Here is a 19,547-nt window from a genome sequence, read left to right as displayed (position 1 = left end):
AAAGTTATCAACTGTCTATGGCTATCTTTGGCTGGAACCATGTACAGAGCTAGTTCTGTAGACACAGATTAGGTTATTTTGTTATTTTGTTTCCCATTAACCACCTGAGATTTTAGGGAAGAATGCTTGCAATAAGGAGATGGTGCAATTTCTCATCCTTTTTGAAATGTTAGCAGTCCACTTTGTATTTATTTTATTTTGCAATTGATTGCATTATATCATGTACCTCTAGTCTCTCCCTGAAAATATATTTTTAGGGGTAAGACATAACTTGTGGGAATCCTCTACTGAATTAGTCATTCTAGCCATCCTCTCAGAGTCAACAGAAAGAAATAGGCACCTCCAGCATGTAATTCATCACATCTTTCAGTAGACACCTGAGGCTGGTCATGAATTGCCCTGCAAAGGCAGAAGAAAGAATGCATGTGACTGGCTCAGATATAGGTGCCTACATGACATAAGTCAATGAGATGGAATGAGGGAGATGAATATATTGTAAAATGCAATTTGGTGGCGGTAAACAGTAAAGCTGTCTGTTGTGGATGGGTTGTATCTTTACAATCCTTTCAAAAATATACAACTTGTTTTAGCTTAGAAGTTTCCCATCTGCTGTTATTCAGCAATATAGTTTTCCTTGATCATTTCTCTCTTGGTCACTCCTTTCTGAACCACTGATTGCCTAAACATGACACCGAGACTGGTGGGGTTTGCTTCCAGTTCTGCTCTAGCCTAGATAGAGCCCAGCTCTTTCTCTTCCGCTGGCTACTGCACAGCCATAAATATGTACCCATTTTGTCCTGTTTTCGGTAGAAAATTATGTCAGTGCTAAGTGAAAAGAGGAGGAATGGAAAGGATCACAACTCAGTAAGACTAGGTAGAAATCAATATCACATTCTTCTTATTGATCTTTTTTTCTTGGAGATATATCAGAACAGGAATTATCCATGTAAATTTTACCCCCCTTCTTGAATATCTTTTACCCACTGTTAGTGCAGCCTTAAGCACAGAAAAAGTCCCTGACTTTCCCAACTTCCTCTCTAAGCTTTACTTTGTGTGTTTGAGAGCAATTTTGGTTTTTCTCCATTTCAGTGTTTCCTGTGGATGCCTGATCAGTTTTTGCCTGCACAAGAGTTTCTGATTTTGCTGTAATTTTAAATAGGTGCTAGATAATTTGCATTAACTGAATCATTCCACAGATCTGCTCAGATCCCTTGCACAAACAGGGAGAACTGCTTGTGCTTTCATTGGGCAGGACTTGCAATGACAATTTTTTACAGCAGTTGACTGGGAATGTTTTCATACCAGGATGAATCCCATACAGCTGATAATCTGTTTTTAAGAGGTGCCTTTTTTTTGGTTAAACTCTGTAAAGAGTTCAATCTAGTGGTTTCCAGGCTTCTTTGATCAAAGCAGCTCTGATATCTGGCTGCATAATGGCCAGCTGGTAATGTTAAGGACTAAGTCTTTTTAGAGATGTAGATTATTTATTTACTAGTGATGTGTACTGCTCCAGGGGCTATAGCTGGAACAGGCCAAACCAAAGAAGCCCCACATTCACACTGGAATGTAACCATGTCTGAAAAGAGAAACTGTAGAGGTATAAATGCCTAGAGATATGGAGTTCAGCCATAGCACAAAAAAAAAAAAAAAAAAAAAAAAAGTGGTGGCGGGATGGCATTATGGAAAGCTCTGAGCTACTTTCAGGGGACAAAAAGGATTATTCTCTGAAGTTAACTCTACCATGGTGATGTTAATTTACTTAGGCTCCCCTTAGTCTATGGAGAAAGAAAGGGTTCTGTAAAGGACCTTAGTTTAGCTGTTCTGCTTATATAGAGACCACCAGCTAGACAGGCTTCACTAAACAGAAATTCACTCTTAAGAATATCCCCCAGAGTGTATCACAAATCAGTATAAAGTAAAATTCGTACGATGCTGTGACGGAAGATCTGAAAAGATCCTTTCATTCTTCCTTCCTCTCAAAGGAACATTGCCGAGATTTAGAACAAGCTAAATACTAGAGTAAGTCATATGTGAAATTGTTTGCTGTTTTCACCCTGATAAGTAACTTCCCCAGAACTCATTGTTCAGCCGATGAAGCTGAGAATTTGTTTCAAAATGTATATACGCAAGAGATTCTTTTCTCTGTGGGTGGTTTCATTTCCTCTCTGGACAATTCAAAGATAATTTTTACTTATAAAATAAATTGGCATTCCAAGGAATACTTCTAGGTGTTCTTAAAGGCACTGTTTTTACAAAGATTGTTATCATGGACTTGGTCTACACTGAGGGCAAACATGCTTTTAAACATCTGTGGCCCCTGTAGTGCTGGAGGTGAACACTCTAGCCTTGTCCTTAGCACACCAGCCACAGGTCCAGTCCTTCAAAATCCTGGAGGACCAGGACAGAGGAACATATCACAGAATGCCCCTGTCTCAATGTGGTAACAGGTATGGTTGAAGTCTCATGCAAGGAGAATTAAACACATGGGGGGGAAGAAAAAATAAACAACAAAAAACCCACTTCATAATACTAATCCTATATATTTCTTAGTGTGTATGCACTTCTGATAAAGAATTCATTTTTAATAATGAAAAAACCTGATGAATTATTTGTCTGTCTTTATTTTTCCATGTGCCTAGGCTGTACATTGCATATTGCTGCCCAACTGATCAACATGGAGAATGCAAGCAGTGTGAAAGAATTCATTCTTCTGGGCCTCTCAGAGGATCAAGGGGTGCAGAAAACATGTTTTGTGATGTTTCTGTTCTTCTATATAGTTATTGTGGCAGGAAATCTGCTCATTATTGTCACTGTAATTAGCAGTCAACGTCTGAACTCCCCCATGTATTTCTTCCTCTGCTACCTGTCCTTTGTAGATATCTGTTACTCTTCCGTCACAGCTCCCAAAATGATTGCCGACTTCCTTGTTGAAAATAAAACCATCTCCTTTGTGGGTTGCATAGCACAGCTGTTTGGGGTACATTTCTTTGGCTGCACAGAGATCTTCATCCTCACGGTGATGGCGTATGATCGCTATATTGCCATCTGCAGACCTCTCCACTACACCACCCTCATGACCAGGCGTGCGTGTGGCCGGTTGGTGATCGGCTCGTGGGTAGGAGGCTTTCTGCACTCCATAGTGCAGACTCTTCTCACCACTCAGCTGCCCTTCTGTGGCCCTAACACAATTGACCACTACTTCTGTGATGTCCATCCCCTGCTACAACTGGCCTGTACCAACACCTATCCTGTGGGCATCATTGTTGTTGCCAACAGCGGAATGATAGCTCTGAGCTGTTTCTTCATCCTGGTCACGTCCTATGTTGTCATCCTGGTTTCCTTGAAAAGTCAAACATCCGAAGGGCGGCACAAGGCCCTCTCCACCTGTGGGTCCCACATCACTGTGGTGATTCTGTTCTTCGGGCCGTGCACGTTCACCTACATACGTCCGTCCAGCAATCTGTCGGAGGACAAGAGCGTGGCAGTGTTTTATACTGTCATCACGCCCATGCTGAACCCACTCATCTACACGCTAAGAAATGAGGAGGTGAAGAGTGCCATGAGAAAACTGTGGAGTAGAAAATTGGGAAATGAAAAAGGAAAGGTGTAGAACTGTGGTAACATTTCCAAAGGACTGGAGAAAATCAAGCATCTATCACTATAATTTCTTTTGTGAAAATTCCCCAAGAACTGCCTTTCATAGAAAAGCTTGCTGTTAGCTCCTGTTGTAATTAGGAAGACACTGAAGGTTCATCTTCTGATTTGAAAGACATTGTGAACTCTGTGACAAGAAACACCAATGTTTAAATAAATTCTATCAAAAATACTGAAAATGTTGTCCGGGTAGAGCTTCCTATTACTCAGGTATAAACTTTCAGATGAACTCCATCTGCTCTGTAATCCATTCAGCTGGGAAAGAGAGGACTATGGTCACCTGCTGCTGGAAAGAGAGGCCCCTCTCTGCTTGCAGTAAATGCCTTTTTATGAGAACCACATTGTGGTATCTTGAATCTATGGGTTAGCAATTAAAAACCTGATATTAGGTGCTAGCTGGGTCATTTGCTGATGCAGGTAACAGGAGGGGAAGCTTCTCTCCTTCCCCTGCCAGTGCAACAAATCCTTTCTGCAGTGTTCAAAGTCAGGTTGGATGGGGCTTTGAGCAACCTGATCTAGTGAAAGATGTCCCTGCCTGTGGCAGGGGCGTTTGGACTAGATGACCTTCAAAGGTTCCCTCCAACACAAACTGTTCTATAATTCTACTTCACCTGTCACTGATGCTATCCTTCCAACCATCCTCTCTATCCTTCAGCTCTGACTCAGGTTTTTTATTTTGATGTTGAGACTAACACAGAATCATAGATCTAATGAATGACACCTTGCTGACTGTAAAAAATGGAGTAGTCACCAAAGGCGGCATTTGGAGGCACAATTTCATGTGTCAACGGAAAAAAAAAAAAAGTTTAGGAACTATTCCTGTATGCAAGACAACTCCTAGCCCAACAGAGCACATTTACACACCCACACAAGGGAAGAAGCGTGTTTTCCATGGGAACAGCTGGTACACCTACTATTGCAGGAGGAAAGAGAAGAAACATGAGGATGAAAGACCAAACCAGTTCAGTGCCAGTCAAAGCTGTCACAGGGTGATAAGCTATAGCAGCTCGGGGTCTTTAACTGAGGAGCTACAGTGAGATAAGAGACCCTAACCCCTACCTTGCCAGCAGAAAACCATCAAATCAGCTAGGCGATGAAGGAAAAGACCTGCTTGGTGCCATCCAAAAGTAACTGAAGCACTTTTATTTCTTCACTTACATTCCCTATAAACACCTGCACCTGTGTTAAACCTTAACATGAGTTAAGTAGGATTCAAGGTTACAAGGTGTTCCCAGCCCAAGCTAGGGCTTATAACTTTATATATATATATATATATATATGCAAAATTATATATATAAATATATATTAAAAATAGATTTTAAAAGAATGTTTTTGGGGTGAACACCAGGGTTTTTTTCTGGAGGTCTCACTTCTGGGTGTGGCTGGGCAAATATGCGATCATAGATTATGGAAGGTGTCACTGAAAACAACATTAGGCTCCTCTACACTTCAGAGAGAATTCTTATAAGAACTTAATACTTGGGCTAAAGAGTTGCTTCTGTGTTTTGCATTGTCTCACTAAAAATACCTGGTATGCAGTGAGGACTAACCACAAACCTTTTTAAATTTTTGAGGTAATTTTGTGGTTTACTTCTTGTTTCAAAATTGTGTAGCGGATGTCGGTAACAGTCTATAGCACAGTTGTGATACTTTTTTGTGCTGTCAACATGCAATGGTAAGAACAAGTTAATAAGATATGAATGCATATGAGAAATATTAGCTTAAGACAGAAAGCAGAATTTGTATAAATGTCCTGTGTAAAAGACATCTTTACTTCAGGAATATTTGATTGCAAAGGTAAGGTAAATATAAATCTTGCGAATGGCCAGGTGTCATGTTTATTTGAACCAGAAATGCTTCCAGAAGAAATACATGTCCAATAGTAAATAAAATCTATTTATCTGGACAGCTAATGCTGTCTAAAGCCAGCCAGCAAACGAACAAGTAAGCAAGCAAACCCATGTGCAACGTAACAGTCTAGATGACCACACCAGCATCACTCTCCAGAGACCACCCTAATAGCTATCCAAAGTACAATTTTTAGCTCCTTGTCTACTGATGATTTCTGACAAAACTTCGTATGCCTCTGGGATCTCATTACTCCTGATAGTCTTGTGCTTCTGCTGTGTGATTTACTTTAAATATTTCTGCTACAGTTTCCCCATCTTGTGAGAGATAATTGTTCTTGTAGGTGCTCTTGGAAGTTGTTTTTGTGCAGAATGAGAAATGCAGATGGAGAGTCGGGCTGTTCTTTTCAGCCACCCTAGGTTTCAGAATTGGCAGAGAGATGGATTGCTTTCACAACATCTAAGCAGCAACTTGCAGCTAAGACGTTCTGATGAAACCATGTAAAGTGGTGAGAGGAGCAATAGCAGGTGAACTCTTGGAGATTAGCAAATATGAACTGTGTAAGTTTTCTGATATTGTTCCTTTGTTTTGCTCAAGCACGACTGAAATCTTAACTTTGAAAATAGGCATTTCTGGTGAGTGACTTTTGTGAGGTCCATTTTGTGAATTAGAAAAAATTCAATGACAGATTTTTCAGCCTTTGTTCCAGCTGTTGTCTTATTTGCCTTTTTTCCCCAGTTATATGCCGTTTCCAGAAAGACCTGTCAAAAGGATGCTGTCAGTGTTACAGAGAGGATTCAGGAGCCGATGACAGCACGGCCTATGTGCTCAGCCTTACATCATCTGAGCCGTACATGTCAGGCAGCAATGGTCATGACACACACACTTCGGTCTGTCCCACCGTGCTTTCTCTCTGCTCGTGGAGGGGCATGGAGACAGTGATGGAGACACTAAAGAGCCTTTCCTCTGCTGCCCGAGTTGGGGAGTAGCCAGGAGTTGAGGCAGAGAGCTCAGGAGAAAGAACTGAGTGTCCTGTGATTGTCAGGTAGAATTCAGACCCGAAGGGGCTTGCTGATACCATAGACAAGGTTATTACACATTTGCCACCTCTATCTTCATGAATAAATTGAACACTGGTGATACTTGTGCACTGTATGGGAATGCCGCAAAGGTGAAATCATGGGTGTTTCTGAGAAAAGGAGGGTCACCAGTGGTGCATTCATTACCCCAGTGTCACTACAGGTGTATTTATGAGGTGTTCCACACTAAGTCCAGGACCTGGGTGAGGTATACAAACCCCTGCTAATGCACCATTAATGCAAGTTAGCTCCAGATTAGTTCATTCATGTACTGTAACACTGGCCAGCTCTTTCTGTGACTGAACTTATTCAGGTCTATCACAGTCAGAGAGATAATAAGGAGTAGTTCTGTTGCAATCCTTTAGAGGACTGAAGAGGAGTGTACAATCACTGCTTACGCAAGGACCTTCCTCAGGCCATGTTCAAAAAGTTGAGACTTGAATTATAGCTGCACTGTCTCTTTCGGTCAACTTTTATTTCCAAACTAACATAGGGTAAAAGTGGGTCTTGAGGGGACCTGGTAATTAGTCTTCTTTTTTAAGAGAGGCAAAGGTGAGAACTAGGAATCTTGAGTATTATTTCTACCACCCTCCTCAAATAAATAATCTGAGCTTGTTATTATAGATGTCAATAATACATTCTGATTTGGATATCACCTGTTATTCCTTGAGGGAAGCATTGACTTTAAATGGAAACTGTCCCAAAACGACAGCAAAGGACATATGCTTAATATTTAACATACCAGTGGTCAGTATGTATGTGTACTGATAATGTCCCATGTCTAATGCCATAGCTGGTGTCTCTTTTCTGTGCTTCAGGTCCTGCCTACATGGTGTCTATGGAGAACAAAAACAATGTGACGGAGTTCATCCTCCATGGACTGACACAAGATAAGACAGTAGCGAAAGTGTGCTTCTCATTATTCTTAGTCTTCTATGCCACTATAATTGTTGGAAACCTGCTTATCGTCATTACTATAAAGACAAGTGAACAGCTGAACTCTCCCATGTACTTCTTCCTGAGCTACTTGTCTGTTGTAGACATCAGTTACTCTACTGTCACAGCTCCCAAACTCATTTATGACCTTCTTGTTGAGAAGAAGACCATCTCTTTTGTGGGCTGCATAGCTCAACTATTTGCAGGCCATTTCTTTGGGTGCACTGAGATCTTCCTTCTCACAGTGATGGCCTATGATCGTTGCGTTGCTATATGCAAGCCGCTTCATTACACAAGTACTGTTAACAAGCATGTCTGTGGCTGGCTGGTGGCAGCTTCTTGGGTGGGAGGCTTTGTACACTCAGTGGTGCAGACCCTGTTGGCTATTCAGCTGCCGTTTTGTGGGCCCAATGAGATCGACCACTATTTCTGTGATGTTCACCCTTTACTGAAGCTGGCCTGCACTGACACCTACATCATTGGTGTCAGTGTGGCTGCCAATAGTGGTGTGATTTCCCTGAGCTGTTTTGTTGTTCTTGTTGTGTCCTATGCTGTTATCTTGGTTTCTTTGAGGACACGCTCTTCCGAAGGGCGTCTCAAAGCACTCTATACATGTACTTCCCACATCACTGTTGTAGTTCTGTTCTTTGGGCCATGCATTTTCATCTATATGCGCCCTTCCACCACCTTCTCAGCAGACAAGATGGTCTCTGTGTTCTACACTGTTGTCACGCCTATGCTTAATCCCTTGATCTACACCCTCCGAAATGAAGAGGTGAAAAATGCCATGAAAAAGTTGTGGAGCAGAAAAGTGAAGAGGAGTGAGAAATGAAACAACACAGGGCATGTTTGTAAGATGATGTGAGCTTGAGAAACCATGGGGAGAGAAAGACAAGCATTCAGGAGAGACTTTCCGGTAATGCTGCTCTGTTTTTTAGCACAGCTGTTCAGCATAGGGCTGACACTAACTTCACGATTTTATGTAACTTGTCGTCTTTGGAAACTGTCAGTTAAAAGGACGTGAGGTTATTGTCAGCTACCAAACCTGAGCATTGGGGGTGGTATTGTGGGATGTACCTTCAGGTACCTCATAGCTGTATCTTGGTGACATAGACAGTGAGATTGAGTGCACCCTCAGCAAATTTGCTGATGACACCAAGCTGTGTGGTGCAGTCAACACACTGGAGGGAAGGGATTCCATCCAGAGGGACCTTGACAGGCTTGAGAGGTGGGCCCAGAAGAAAGAACCTCATGAAGTTCAACAAGGCCAAGTGCAAGGTCCTGCACATTGGTTGGGGCAATTCCAAGCACAAATACAGGCTGGATGGAGAATGGATTGAGAGCAGCCCCATGGAGAAGGACTTGGGGGTGTTGGTTGATGAGAAGCTCAACATGACCCAGAAATGTGCGCTTGCAGCCCAGAAAGCCAACTGTATCCTGGGCTGCATCCAAAGCAGCATGGCCAGCAGGTTGAGTGAGGTGATTCTCCCTCTCTACTCAGCTCTGGTGAGACCCCACCTGCAGTACTGCGTCCAGCTCTGGGGCCCCCCAACGTAAGAAGGACATGGACCTGCTGGAGCGAGTCCAGAGAAGGGCCACAAAAATGATCAGAGGGCTGGAGCATTCCTTTATGAAGACAGGCTGAGAGATTGGGGTTGTTGAGCCTGGAGAAGAGAAGGTTCCAGGGAGAACTTATAGCAGCCTTCCAGTACCTAAAGGGGGCCTACAAGAAAGCCAGAGAGGGACTTTTTGCAAGGGCAGGTAGTGATAGGACATGGGGTAATGGCTTGAAACTGAAAGGGGCTAGATTTAGATTAGATGTAAGGAAGAAATTCTTCACTATGAGGGTGGTGAGGCACTGGAACAGGTTGCCCACAGAGGTTGTGGCTGCCCCATCCCTGGCAGTGTTCAAGGCCAGGTTGGATGGGGCTTGGAGCAACCTGGTCTAGTGGAAGGCATCCCTGCCCATGGCAGGGATTTGGAACTAGATGATTTTTAAGGTCCCTTCCAAGCCAAACCATTCTATGATCCTATAATTCTATGATTCTATGATTTGTCTAGGCTTCTTTGGCATTAGGAGAAACAACCAAGTATTTTGAGAGGTTGTTCTTTCCTACTAGCTCCTAAAAGCTTTGGAGAGTAGCATCTCCTTACATTTCTGCACAAAAGAGTGATGGTGGTAGCAAGCTTCCAAGAGTAAGCAAACCTTTCAGTACAGCACAGCATTGGCAGCTTTTATCTAATATATTTTGATGTGCTAACATGAGGTGTCTACAACTGAGCAAGCTGCTGAAGAAAGTCAGCAGCCTTTGGGCGGATGGGACTAATTTCCTGGTAAAATAGCACTATGAGAGAAGTAGGAGGTTATATTAGGTCTCTGCATGATAGGGAGAGATGGCAGATTGTACTGAAACACCAGCAAATAAACAAACACCAATATGTAAATATTAAAAACATTTTCCAGGCAGAGCATCCTATTAGCTAGAGTGTGACCTTTCAGTCAGACAACCTGCAGCTACTCTGCAGCCCATTCAGCTGGGAAATGGTGGCCCAAGGTGTCTGCAAAATTGATTGTTGCCTACTGCTGGTAGCAATCATACCACTGGTGTTCCCTTTCTGCTTGTGGTAAATGCTTTGTTACGAATATGACATTGTCATATGCTGAATCCATGAGTTAGCTATTAAAATGCTGGTACTATGTGCAAGTTTGGTCATCTGCTGATGCTGATAACAGGAGGGGAATCTGCTCTCCTTCCCCTGCCAGTGCAATTTCCAGTAATAATAATGACTATTATTACAGTTCAGTGTCAGTACCATGATTCAAAAGCTCACCAGGCTAATAGCTAAAAGCTTTCCTACAATGGTGAGTCTGAATGTTCCCATTTTTATGTATTTAGTACTTTCTGGTGAATGTGCTATCTACTTCAGTTTTGTTCTCCCTCTTGCCCCTCGTTCCTCAAACACTCATAATCTAAGCTGTCCAGTGACAACAAATGTAAGACATGCAAATCAATGCCCAGGTCCAAAAAACTGTACTATAAACCTAAAATTATGGCTATTCTTGCTTGGATCAATTTAATTTAAAGGAATACTGCTGTCTAACACCTTCCAAGACCTTGAGTTTATGTTGTAGGTGACCTTTATAATCTGTCAGGGCAGCAATCCAAGCATGGTTAAAGACCATAGACACTGACTGATCCACAGTCCAGTGGAATTATCAGGATAGTTTTCATAGCTTTATTTAGATACTGGATGAGATTTCACGTTTTGGCCAGTACTCTGGAACTAATACACAGGTATTGTCTAAGGGATAGATATCTTAGTGGAAATACAAGAATTAAATATTTCTCCATGCTGAAATACAACCAACTTCCTAGTTAAACACAGAAAACTTTCCTCATCTTCTTAATAACAACATTATTGTTTGGTTGACATTTTCATCAGCCGTTTCCAGTACAGAAACATAGAAATGCACGTAGAATCTCATGACTCTGGGCAATACTCTTCTACTGCAAATTGACTGACTGTGGTCAAGGCATGAATTTTCTAAAACTTCTGTTGGCACTAATATTTTGGGAAAGGAAGCAGAGGAACAGGATGTCCTTAAAATAGTTGACAACTCACACATTTGCTTCAAGGTAACTGGTGACACATGGAGATGAAATACAGCAATAAGTCCTTGTAACTTTATGATGGTAGTAAAATTAGAAGTAAAACATCACTACTCGGACAAAGAATTTTTATAATTTCTCCATATTTCCAGACAGAATAAGAAGAGAAAGAGGTAGCAGTGACTGACAGAAGAGGAAGGGTTTATCTACCCTGCTGTTAGGGTGTAAAAACAGGTGTGTAGTCACCAACATTTCCTTTTTAGATTTCCAGGTTCTTCCTCACTGGAAGAGGCTATTCCTTTCACCTCCTGTAGGTGTAGGAGAAATGGCTATGAAATTCAGTAATCACATTTCTTCTTTTTCTAGATCGCATGCTTTCAGACTAGTTTACTGTCTTTAAAGTTCATGCCATGTGGTGGGTTTACCTTGGCTAGCTGCTGGATGCCCACCCAGCTCCTCTCTCACTGTCTGCAACAGGACGGGGAGAAAATGAGATAAAAAAGCTTGTGGGTTGAGATAAAGATAGGGGGATCTCTTACCAATTAAGACCACAGGCAGAACAATCAGTTCAAGCGGATTTGAACTTGAGCCATAGTTCTCAGTGGCATATCACCACTGACATCTTTGGTCTGCCCAGACCTTCCTTTGTCTTGCAGAATGAACATTCATTTTAGTTTATATCTTATCCTGAGATCAGGCACTGATCCCGTCTATCCCTGAGTGACTGCAGTTTCCCACCAATGCTACCTGTCCCAGCTCTGCAGCTTCTCTGATCTCAAGCAACATTTCCCGGTGCTTGACACTTTCTCAATGTGGGGATTGGTAGTAGAACGCTACATTTATGTTTTTATTACTAGAGACTTGTTTTTTCATACAAAGGGCTTCTGAGTGCTTAGAAGTGCGTGGTGTCTGATCCTCTCTTCATCAACCTTCGGGACTCCACGCACAGAAGGTCATTGAGCAAATTGGTGTGCTCTTGCACACCATGGGACCCAGCCACAAAAACTGTTTAATGAGGCCCTAGGGTAGCTGCTTGGAGTTTGGTGATGACACAGTTCTCACAGGTCCAACTCTACTAGCGGAAAACTATCTTTTGCCTATGTTTAGTACCCAGTATGTTACAGGAGTATTTATATGTTGTGCTGGGATGAGACGACTTTAGGGAGAAGAAAGATACGGGAAACACAGAGGTCAGTTCAGAAAGCCTTGGAGGTGTTGCCTCATTGGATCTTTCTGTCTGAATGATAGATGAAAAATGGAACATAGATACCATCACAGTAAAATTTGCCTGTAACCTGTCAGGAAGAGAAAAATTGCTTGAACACCTCCTGAAACAAAATTCTATGCAACAAGAAACTTAAGAGCAATGATATGGCAGTTACAAGCAGGAGGAAGAAGAGTGGAACAATGCCTGACCTGTTGGATGAAGAACTTGAAACAGATTTGGAGTGAATGATTTAAAATGTTTTCAGACAACAGATGCTGTGGAGTTCAGACTTGAAAGTTCATGTTGTATCAACATTTAGTAACTGGGTACAGTAGTAACCATTTTTTCCTCTCCTTTGCTTATGTTCTTCATATCAGCCATGGCATGTTAAAGCACATGTGTGTGGTTGTGTTTATGTGAAAGGCGGAGAGAAAAGCTTGGTAATCTGTTGAAAAATATACAGAAAAATTTAAATACTACTGTGATGTTTCGGTCATTTGAATCCGTCAAGTCAGCTTCATTTAATGTTGATTGCATCGTAGACATCTAGCATGGGGCAGGTATCTGCTCTCCATTTATACTCAAGGACAGTTGTACTATCTTCTATGGTATAAGTCATCTCACTGTCGTGTAATGATCTAAACAAGGTAAACCAAGTCATGCCTTTATTCCTCTTTATTGACTATACAGGGAGCCAGAGCTGTTGTGCTCAAACTGTGATGCCTGTTCTGCAGGTCTCTGCCTAGTACAACATCAGGGATCGCTATAGGCAGTTGACCCTCTCTGCAGTTGTGCTAGCTCTGGAAGACTACCGAGCTCTTGGGAGAGGCAGAGAGGAAAAAGTGGGATCATTTCTAAACTAGTGCTGTAATTTGCAGACATATATTCCGAATTATGTATGAAGCAAACCTGTTTGATGGGAAAGAAAAACAGTCTTTGAGAACTACCAGAAAGTGGTAGAGAATAGAGCAGGACCTGAGGAAAGTGCCCAGGTATTAGCAAAAGGCAAGAGACATATATGAAAAACAGACACCGCTTTCTTAGTAGTAATCTCCTGCTTCCTGACTTATAAACTCCTACGCAGAAACGAGCAGCTAAAGAATTTCCTGGTGTGATTGTAAATGAAAATGAGCATTCCTCTGCTGGTCACATTTTAATCTCCACAAGACAGTGAGTGTATTTGTCCACTGAAGAACTTTAAAAATTACTAAGAGTGACAAAGGAGTAGAAAACCTGTGCAGAATTTTGCAGCTTCTCCTATGTTAGTAGAAAACACAATTTCTTCAGGAGAGCATGTTCTGTTAACAGCAGGCCTAAGAGAGCACTGAAGCTACTAAATAGCTGCTAGCTCAATGGAGAGGAATATCAGTGAAGAACCTCCCAGACCTGGTTTCTGTGCATGTATGTCTAGTTTCAGAGTGGACAAGCTAACTGGAGAGCCCTTTCATCAATTTAGAGGAATGCAATTAGGAGTAGAACATGGACCAGCTCATGGCTGAGCCATATATCATAGACATGATGCTTGAGCATGGCAAGTATTTGCTTCCATTGTGGTGCTTTAAACTCCCAGCAGGTAAAAGGACAACATTTTTTCAGCATTCATGGCTCTTGTCTTGTGAGGGTAGGATGTGATTGTTCCCTGTCAGAATGGGAGCACACACTTTGTCACGCCAGCTACAATGCAGAAAAACAGTGGTCAGAGTGAGTTCAGGGGTGAGGGTCAGTGTGGAGGGGCCAGAAACCTGGAAAGGGAGTGGGAAGACGGGAGAAGAGAAGCGGACAGTGCTCTTTGCAAACACTGCTCACCATAATTTATGATGTGACACTGTGCTTTCTGTAGCAGGCAGAACAGCAGTAAATGCATCCGTTTCTCATCATCCATGAACCTTGGAGCTGTAGCACATCCCCTTCTCTTCCCGGTCAGCCCATGACTTCACCCCCACACCTGTGCTATGGGAGCCTGAGCTGAAGCGATGGCACTGGGAAACTTCTCCCAGGTGACCGAATTCATCCTCCTGGGGCTTTCTGATACAAGGGAGCTGCAAGTCCTCTTCTTCACCTTCTTCTTGCTGGCCTATGCCATGGTTCTGCTGGGGAACCTTCTCGTCATTGTGACAGTCAGGACTGACCCCAAGCTGTCCTCACCCATGTACCTTCTCCTCTGCAATTTGTCCTTCATAGACATCTGCTGCACCTCTGTCATCTCTCCCAGGATGCTGGTGGACCTGCTCTCCCAGAGGAAGACCATCGCATTTGAAGACTGTATAGCCCAGCTGTTTTTTCTGCACTTTGTTGGGGCATCAGAGATGTTCCTCCTGACTGTGATGGCATACGACCGCTACACTGCCGTCTGCAAGCCCCTGCGTTACACAGCCATCATGAGCCAGCAAGTGTGCTGGGTCCTGGTGTCTGCCTGCTGGGCAGGGGGCTTCATCCATTCCACTGTCCAGATGCTGCTCATAGTCCAGCTCCCCTTCTGTGGCCCTAACACGATCGACAACTACTTCTGTGACGTGCCTCCTGTCATTCAGCTTGCCTGCACAGACATCTACGTCACCGAGTGGCTCATGGCTTCCAACAGCGGTTTAATATCCCTGGTTTGCTTCCTGGTGCTGGTCACATCTTACATGTTCATCCTGGTCACAGTTAGGGTCCACTTCACTGAGGGGCACTGGAAGGTCCTCTCCACCTGTGCCTCCCACATGATGGTCGTCACCCTCTTCTTCGTACCCTGCATCTTCATCTACCTCCGTCCCTTTTCTACCTTCCCCTCCGACAAGCACATCTCTGTGATCTACACCGTCTTCTCCCCAGTGATGAACCCCCTCATCTATACCCTGAGGAATAGCGAGGTGAAGGCGTCCATGTGGAAATTGTGGAAGCGCTGCAGAGTCTTCTGAGACAAGCTGGGTTTGCGGCAAACCTGGAGTTACTTTCCTACAGACTAATGGCAGGTCGGGGCATGGGAACAGGGTTGGAATCCAACGTGTATGGCGGTATCTGAAATCCAAAGGACGTTTAGTTCCAGTTAAGGAATTTACCTAACCTTGGTTTCTTCAGAGCTGTAGATTTCATTGGTACTTTTACCTGTTTTGTGGGCTTTAGGTCCCCTTAGTCCACCTACAGATTTTTCACTGCTGCAGGACAGATGAGACATTTTAAAGATTTTTACTATTCACATAGCTTTGCAATCATAATTGCAGTTTCTGATGACAGTTAGAACATCCTTCTCTGCACCCTCAAAGAGAAGTCAGGAGGACCAAACCCTCGAGTACAGAATGACAGCTTTATGCAGTGAGTGAATCAGAAGTTTTGCTTGGGCTGAGCTCAGATGTTTGGGATGAAATTCTGAGGGAAAAGGAATTATGCTGCGGAATATAGTAGAGTCTATATAACAACCGTTTGAGCACTGGATCTGCACGAGTGGGAAACATTGAGCAGCTTCTGAACATTGCTTAGAAAGAGTAAACCACCACTACACAACAGAACTTGCACTAATATTGTTACTGTTTATTAAGAAACATGGAGAAATTTTAAAGGTATGGATAATACTTTTCCCTGAACTACAAATCAGAAAGATCTGAACAACTGTGGTCTTTGTCAGTGTCTTTCCCCCCCCTGTTGTCTTGTCTTTGCTTTTTAATGTTTGTTTCCATGATGTTTCTCTGTTTCTCATAAAAATGGATGGACTCTTCCCATCACCACAGCCATTTCTTTGCCATGGCAAGTGATTACAACTTGTTCAAAAACATTTCATATCCCTTCTTACAATATTACCTACTGTTACCACAAAAATCTGGTTAGAAAGGAGTTCTGGAGTGATTCCTCTTTTCACATTGTTGGTGAAAGAAAATAATTTCCTCTACTTCATCTCCAAAACCATTAGGTGTGTGGAAAAGAAGACTCTGCTGTCCACAGCGACTGGCTTTAGGCCTTTTAGTTTTTAGACTGCTTCTTGGTTTTTGGACTGCTTCTTACAGGCATTTTCTGAATTATCTGAAATAACAGAGACAAAGTCAGTTTATATTTAAAACTGGGTTTAAATTTAGCAAAACATCATTTCAGGACAATGTAGAACTAGAATATTACAGTCTAGGAATCCCAGAATAGTCTTATTCCAGTTTTGGTAACTGCCAGCCCTGTAAAAATAAAAAGCAGCTCCAAAAAGGCTTGCATCAGGTTAACAATGGAACTTTTATGTGTCTGTATAGACATCGGGAGATCAAAGGTCTGTAGGGAAATGTGGCAAGTAACCCAGTCCTTACCAGAGAGACTTACAAGCAGCTTCTGCTTGGGTCATACAAGAACTGCTGAAATGCACACCGAGGTTATTTCCCAATTCGGAAAGCAAGTAACTCTGCCTGTGTTGAAATCCGCTGTCCTAGCAGAACAGAACAGTAGCTATGACAGAATGATTGGTCTTCTGTCATGAAGAAGAAACTGGAAATGGGAAATGGGTCTTTCACCACTAATTTCTAAGACCTGAAGAACATGTTTCATACTAACCAGTGTAACTGCTGAATTCCCTCCCACAAGAAACAAGAATTAGTTGGTTTTGATTGTTTTTTTTTTTTACCTTAGTATGTATTATATATCAAAGACCTTTCTTACCTTAGCCCAGCAGGGTAACATGGCTATACCTGACACAATTAATATTTCAGGATACTTGAGAGACTAATGGGGTTATGTTTAGAGAGACTAATGGGGTTATGTTTACATTCAGTCACTTGGATCCCCCAGTTTGAAGGACAAGGTGTGAGTTTTTACTTTCTACACTTCAGCTGTCTGTGATGTAAGGTATGTGATCTCAGAAGTTATCAGCTTCACCGGTGGTGTTCGTCTGATCTTTATAGTTAACAAAGAAGATTTGTGGATCCTAGGGTATGAACATGTCTGTTTTAAGAGAAGAGGAACAGTGCCCAAGAAGTGCCTTTTTTTTGACCATGAAGGAAGCTTAGACTGATGAGATCAGATGGACTCACTTGTGGTGCAGATTTAGGTGAGATAAATCAATGTTCTTATCCATATTTGGAATAACTTGGGACAGCCTGTTGCTGAAGCTTATAGCTAGAATCACACTCAGCTATTTGAACAGAGTATGTCTTACATCTTGCTGTTACCACATTAATATATAATGCAATGGTATAGCGTTCAATACAATATAACACAAGATAATACATTATCAACAACTAGCAGCAGTAAAAAATAAGTATCACAAAGTCAAGCATCTACAACATAGAAGGTTTTCAAATTATGAAGAGATATATATATATAACTGGTAGTATTAAAAATAAATGTTGAAAGACCAAAAATTTCTAAACAGTTTCATTTGTGTCGGGTCATAATTTTCAAAGAAATAAATCCAGTACAAGAATTTTCTCCCTCTCTGACATGCTATTACTGTGCTTTGCCACCAGATGGCAGAGGCACCTATGCTAAGTGTCCCTAAACATACACTGATACTGGTGTTTACCGGTAAGTTAAAGACGGTGGAGATTTTGTTGGTAGGATTTTCTTTAGACATATAAGGATGCGATTTTTTTTAACCTTTCAGAACATAGTCATAATTCTCTCATACAAGTGATTTATTAAAATCATACAAGGGACAATATATAAAGGAAGAAGTGACACAATCCAGCATTCTATCTGGGGAGATAGCAACAGTGTTTGGGGAAGACGACTAAAGACAAGACAATAGGATTTTGTTCTGCGATGTGTTTTTAATAACTGATATTTCCACCTTGCAGTAATTAAGTTTCTGTACTTCTTCAGCAAGCTTTATGAGGGTAGCAATAATATCACCAAATCCATCCGAAGTTCAGTGTCTGCCAACAGAACTCTGTAAGTTTCTTTGTGCTAGAATGACTTAGGATTGGATTCATCCCACCTAAATTAGGGCATCCCACTGAAGCATCTCATTCTGGAGTCTAGGTGATTCAAGGTCTCTCAATAGAGAAAAAGATACCTTTAAAGGGAAAAAAATGGAGAGGGTTGAGTGTGAAAAAGTTGGTGCCATCTGCCAGTAAGCATGTACAAGTGTTTGAGTCTGATCTAGTCTTCCAAGCTGCCTCCGTACTCAGTGGAGAGAGACAGCTCCTGGAAATGATTCATGCCATCCTCAGGAAGAATTACTCTTTGAAAATGCTGGTTTCTCTCTCTCTCATAAATATAGAGGAAGCCCGACTAAACAGGTCACTTACATACAGCTAAAGTCCAGTGAGGAAATCTTCCTGTATATGTACCCCAAGTATTTGACACGTCCAAGTATTTGAAACAGTTCATCATGGAAACTTACCTCCCTGTCATGGTTTAACCCCAGCCGGTAACTAAGCACCATGCAGCAGCTCACTCACTCCTCCCCCTCGCAGTGGGATGGGGGACAGAATCGGGAAAAAAAAGTAAAACATATAAAAAAACATATTAAAAAAGTAAAAATAAAACTTGTGGGTTGAGATAAAGACAGTTTAATAGGACAGAAAAGGATGGATAATAATAGCCATAACAACAACAATAACAGAATATAATAATAATAATAGAATAAGCAAAACAGTACAATTGCTCACCACCCACTGACTAATGCCCAATCCCTGAGCTGCAGTGCCCCCCGACCAACTCCCCCCAGTTTATATACTGGGCATGATGTAATATGGTACAGAATACCGCTTTGGCTCCTCTGGGTCAGCTGTCCTTGCTGTGCCCCCTCCCAGTTTCTCGTGCACTCCCAGCCTCCGCTGGCAGGGCAGTATGAAAAGCTGAAAAGTCCTTGACTTAGTATAAACACTGCTTAGCAACAACTAAAACATCAGTGTGTTACCAACATTCTTCTCATCCTAAATCCAAAACACAGCACTATACCAGCTACTAAGAAGAAATTAACTTTATTCCAGCCAAAGCCAGGACACTCACGTATCGGTGTGGTGTGGACAACGGTGTTACGCCATGGTACAAAACTGTGGGCTTGGAGGGTAAGGCAGGTGGATTTCCAGTGCAGGTTGAGCCACCATCCCTGGAGGTATTAAAAAAGCGAGTAGACGGGGTACTTCAGGACATGGTTTAGTGGGCATGGTTGATGGTTGGACTCGATGATCTTGAAGATCTTTTCCAACCTAAATGATTCTATGATTCTATTTTTACGTATGTATGTGCCATTTCAAACATGCCTTATCCATGTCCGTTAAGCATAATGCATCCCAAATACAGCTGGTTTACTGT

General features: G+C 42.2%; 3 protein-coding genes across 3 annotated transcripts; all 3 read left to right on the top strand.

The window, feature by feature from the left end:
* Positions 1-2,659: 2,659 nt before the first annotated feature.
* On the top strand, positions 2,660-3,610 carry LOC115351614 (olfactory receptor 4S2-like). The gene has a single exon (XM_030038533.1). The coding sequence runs from the start codon at positions 2,675-2,677 to the stop codon at positions 3,608-3,610; it is 936 nt and encodes a 311-aa protein (XP_029894393.1). The 5' UTR covers positions 2,660-2,674.
* A 3,809-nt stretch (positions 3,611-7,419) lies between these two features.
* LOC115351824 (olfactory receptor 4S2-like) lies at positions 7,420-8,349 on the top strand. The gene has a single exon (XM_030039150.2). It carries the CDS (start codon positions 7,420-7,422, stop codon positions 8,347-8,349), a length of 930 nt encoding a protein of 309 aa, XP_029895010.2.
* Positions 8,350-14,308: 5,959 nt separating this feature from the next.
* Positions 14,309-15,235, top strand: LOC115351866 (olfactory receptor 4Q3-like). Its single transcript, XM_030039249.2, has one exon. The coding sequence runs from the start codon at positions 14,309-14,311 to the stop codon at positions 15,233-15,235; it is 927 nt and encodes a 308-aa protein (XP_029895109.1).
* Positions 15,236-19,547: the final 4,312 nt, after the last annotated feature.

The sequence above is a fragment of the Aquila chrysaetos genome, chromosome 16, assembly GCF_900496995.4.
Source record: "Aquila chrysaetos chrysaetos chromosome 16, bAquChr1.4, whole genome shotgun sequence".
NCBI lineage: Eukaryota > Metazoa > Chordata > Aves > Accipitriformes > Accipitridae > Aquila > Aquila chrysaetos.
Note: the sequence above shows the minus strand (reverse complement) of the source record. Positions and strands in the feature narration are given on the sequence as shown.